This window comes from Anarrhichthys ocellatus, unplaced genomic scaffold (assembly GCF_004355925.1).
Source record: "Anarrhichthys ocellatus isolate YVR2014 unplaced genomic scaffold, GSC_Weel_1.0 scaffold15, whole genome shotgun sequence".
Taxonomy (NCBI): domain Eukaryota; kingdom Metazoa; phylum Chordata; class Actinopteri; order Perciformes; family Anarhichadidae; genus Anarrhichthys; species Anarrhichthys ocellatus.
The window spans coordinates 1,100,387-1,103,762 of record NW_022280045.1 but is presented as its reverse complement, the minus strand read 5'-3'; the positions used below and the strand labels follow the sequence as shown (position 1 = coordinate 1,103,762).

The following is a 3,376-nucleotide window of genomic DNA, read 5'->3' as shown; positions in this document are numbered from 1 at the left end:
CACACACACACACACACACACACACACACACACACACACACACACACTGCAGTGTTTGAAAACCTGTTGATCTATAGTGGTCTGGATACCGGCTTGTGCAGTTTTTCATTTTAAATGCATCTTTATAGAACAGACTTAGTGAATCAACCGTTTAAATTAAAGGGGAACTGCACAGATTTTCCACATGAAGTTCAGTCAGCTCATCCTGTGATAGCAGTCTGCGGTTATCTCGGATTTAAGTTAATTTAACATTAACAGAAAGCCTGGGCTCTTAAAACTGCTATTAAAAAGCTTGGCGACACAAGCTAAAAAGAAAGCTTACCGAGTTGCATTTTGGGAATTGTAGGATCCAGCATTTTGGAGCTTGGCCCATTCCACAAACTAAATACGGATATCTGCCTCTGCCTCTACCGCACAGAACAGCAACATTCTGCCCACGGCTCCCTACAGACAACCATCATATAATCTTGCTGTCAAAATCTTATGAGTATTAGAATAATGTTTAAAATAACGTTTCATAGCAAAAGATGTCCTCAACATGTTTGATCTGATTGTTTGAAAGTAACGAATGACCAGATTAAAGAGGGATCCAACTTCTATTCAAACTCTCCCCCTCAAGGTACATGGAAAATGAAAAAGAGGTCCGACAACGAATGTCGTATATAGAACACACGTTGGTCTTATAATAGTTATTTTCTATACTACAAGTGCTGCTGGAGTTTTTACTTTCCAACAACCTTCGACGCTTAACCAGCCCTGCTCTGTCATCTCAGTTTCCTGTCATTGACACGAGAATGAACTCGCTTTTTTATTTAAACACAGATATTTTTGCTCTGAATGAGGCTTTTAAGTCTTTTTCTGGCTGAAATATCTCACCGTGGTAACCACTTCCCGTTAGCAGCATCCTCCATCCTTGAGCTTTTGAGAATGTGAGTGGGTGGGAGGGTAATTAGGAGTATTTTAGCATTTCAGTGGGCAGTGCGATTTAGTTCTAAAAAAGACCATGAGATGAAAAAAAAACCTGAGCTTTGAAAGCCAGAAATGTTAGCACCTGGCGGAGTAAATGATGAGTCACTGGTGTGACAGCCCAGCAATGTGTGTAGTAAAAACATGTATTTTTTTCAGTTTGATATGAAAGTTATCGTCTCATCTTGGTTTTGTTAAATATTAAAGGGATAGTTTGGATTTTTAGAATTGGGCTTATATGTATCTATGCTCTCTGGTGAATCCAAACTAACCCTTTAAAACAACAATTGTCTGCGAGGTAAAATCCCTGTTTTTGTCAAAGGAGTCTTGTGGCTTTGAAGAGAGCATAGATGGATATAACGGCTTCGGACCCGTTGGAAGTGGGTTTTTACAGATGTTACGGAGAGCACCGTATTCCTGGCGTTGCACTCGTACTCCAGTGAAGTGTGTGTGTGTGTTGTATTGTGTGCAGGTTTGGATGCTGACTTGCTGGCTGTCATCCCAGCCTTCTCGCGGCACCCCTCCCTCAAACACCTGATGCTGGGGAAGAACTTCAACGTCAAGGGCAGGTACGGACCATGCGGGGGACCAGCGGTACAGATGGTTGCGAAGTGGATCCTGATGATGAATGTTTTCCTCTTCTCTCCGCCTCCTCAGGGTGCTGGATGAGACTCTGCAGAAACTGGTTCATTTGGTGCAAGAGGAAGAGTGTGTGAGTTGGATTGTTATGTAACATATTGTTCACAAATCCTCAGCGGTGTTCCGCGCAGATGCACGCCTACGCACACGTACGCCTCGCGGATTTGTAGCCGCACGCACGAACGAACACACACTTGTCACCGTTTAAATTCCTGTGTCCTCATTCATGTGCATTTAAGTGCAGTTTTCCCACCTGCCACACACAAGGTGCGAACACGCACACGATGTCACGTTGTCTATGGAGCCCCCGCACAAGATTCATTTGGTCTCGGTGTATTCGCGAGGCTCCCGGGGCTCCCTCTGCTCTCCGCTCTGCAAATCCAGCATGACAAGTTGCTTACTCAATTATTTACCACTGTTGATGGCGATAGCTCACAACAATGCTCTCTCACGCTCAGTACGGTGGGATGTATGTGTGCAAGCACACTAACAGAAGCACAGATGTGGGTCAAAGTTTAAAGGAAGTACAACAAGGTACTGTTAGTTAAGTCGCCCGGTGAGTGATGACAACACGGACATCAGAAGCATCTGTGTGTGTGCGTCCTGCACAGATTTGATCCAGGGCTCCATGATAACACTTCAGTACATGAGTCAGAGGAGGCTACGAGCATCGAAAGTGAGAAAATGGGAACAAACCAGGAGATGGTTAGCTTAGCTTAGAAAAAAGACTGGAAGCAGAGGGAAAGAGCGAGCCTGGCTCTGTCCGAGGGTAACACAATCCACCAATCTCTAAAGCTCATTAGATAACATTCTATTTAGTTTGTTTAAGCTGTACGAAGCCAATTCCTGCTTGTTTTTAATTCTTTATTCTAACCAGCCACTAGGTCCAGCTTCATACTAAGCATACAGACATGAGAGTGGGATAGCGTCTAACTCCTGCTTAGAAAGCCAATACAAGTATTTTTTAGTTTGAAACGTTTCCATAAGAACTTGACATGATTGGTTATGGGAGACTTGATGAATATGTTGGTTCTCATCTTAAAAACTTTTGTAAATTCAAAAAAACGTGATTAGACTTTAATTTCACTGAAAAACTTGTTTTTTGAAATGTTGTTTTCAACCAATTTGAACATGATTAGTATTATTTGTGTGTTTAAAAGTTGTAATGTCTCTCCACTGGAAGAAGACACCGTTCACCACTTGTAGATAAAGTCCTAATGCATAAAGTGTCCCGCTCACAGAGTTCTGTGCACAGAAGCAGTTGATTATTATATAATGGATCTTTCTAGGCATGTACAAAAACAATCAATTATTCAACTGCTGAGGGTTTAAGCTTTTAAAAGTCTGATATTCATCCAGGTTTTTTTATTATTGATTTTCAAAACTCAATAATACAGGAACGTGGATGAAAACCAGGTTATACAATTTTTTGTCGTGATCATTAAAACACTGACATTTCCAGATATTTCAAAAAATAAAGGAAACCTCACATTTATTTCACCCGTGTTAAAGTTCATCATCTTCCATCTTGTGTCCTCCGTGCTCACTCCTCCTCCAGGCCCTGCAGTCCCTCTCCCTGGCTGACTCGAGGCTTCGCCAGCGGGGCACGATGCTGGTCAACGCTTTGGGCTCCAACACCTGCCTGCGGAAGGTGGACCTGAGCGGCAACCTCCTGGAGGACTCCGGGGCCAAGATGCTCAGCAAAGCCCTGCAGATCAACACAACTCTCAGGTGTGTGTGTGTGTGTGTGTGTGTGTGTGTGTGTGTGTGT

General features: G+C 43.0%; 1 protein-coding gene across 5 annotated transcripts in view; it reads left to right on the top strand.

Moving 5' to 3' along the window:
• The window catches only part of carmil3 (capping protein regulator and myosin 1 linker 3), a 74,670-nt gene that overhangs the window by 42,922 nt on the left and 28,372 nt on the right, over window positions 1-3,376 (top strand). For all 5 annotated transcript variants that reach the window (XM_031854472.1, XM_031854471.1, XM_031854470.1 and 2 more), the window contains 3 exons: window positions 1,439-1,535; window positions 1,624-1,678; window positions 3,164-3,336. In XM_031854472.1, coding sequence (XP_031710332.1) covers window positions 1,439-1,535; window positions 1,624-1,678; window positions 3,164-3,336 — 325 coding nt within the window. The remainder of the gene's footprint in view (window positions 1-1,438; window positions 1,536-1,623; window positions 1,679-3,163; window positions 3,337-3,376) is intronic.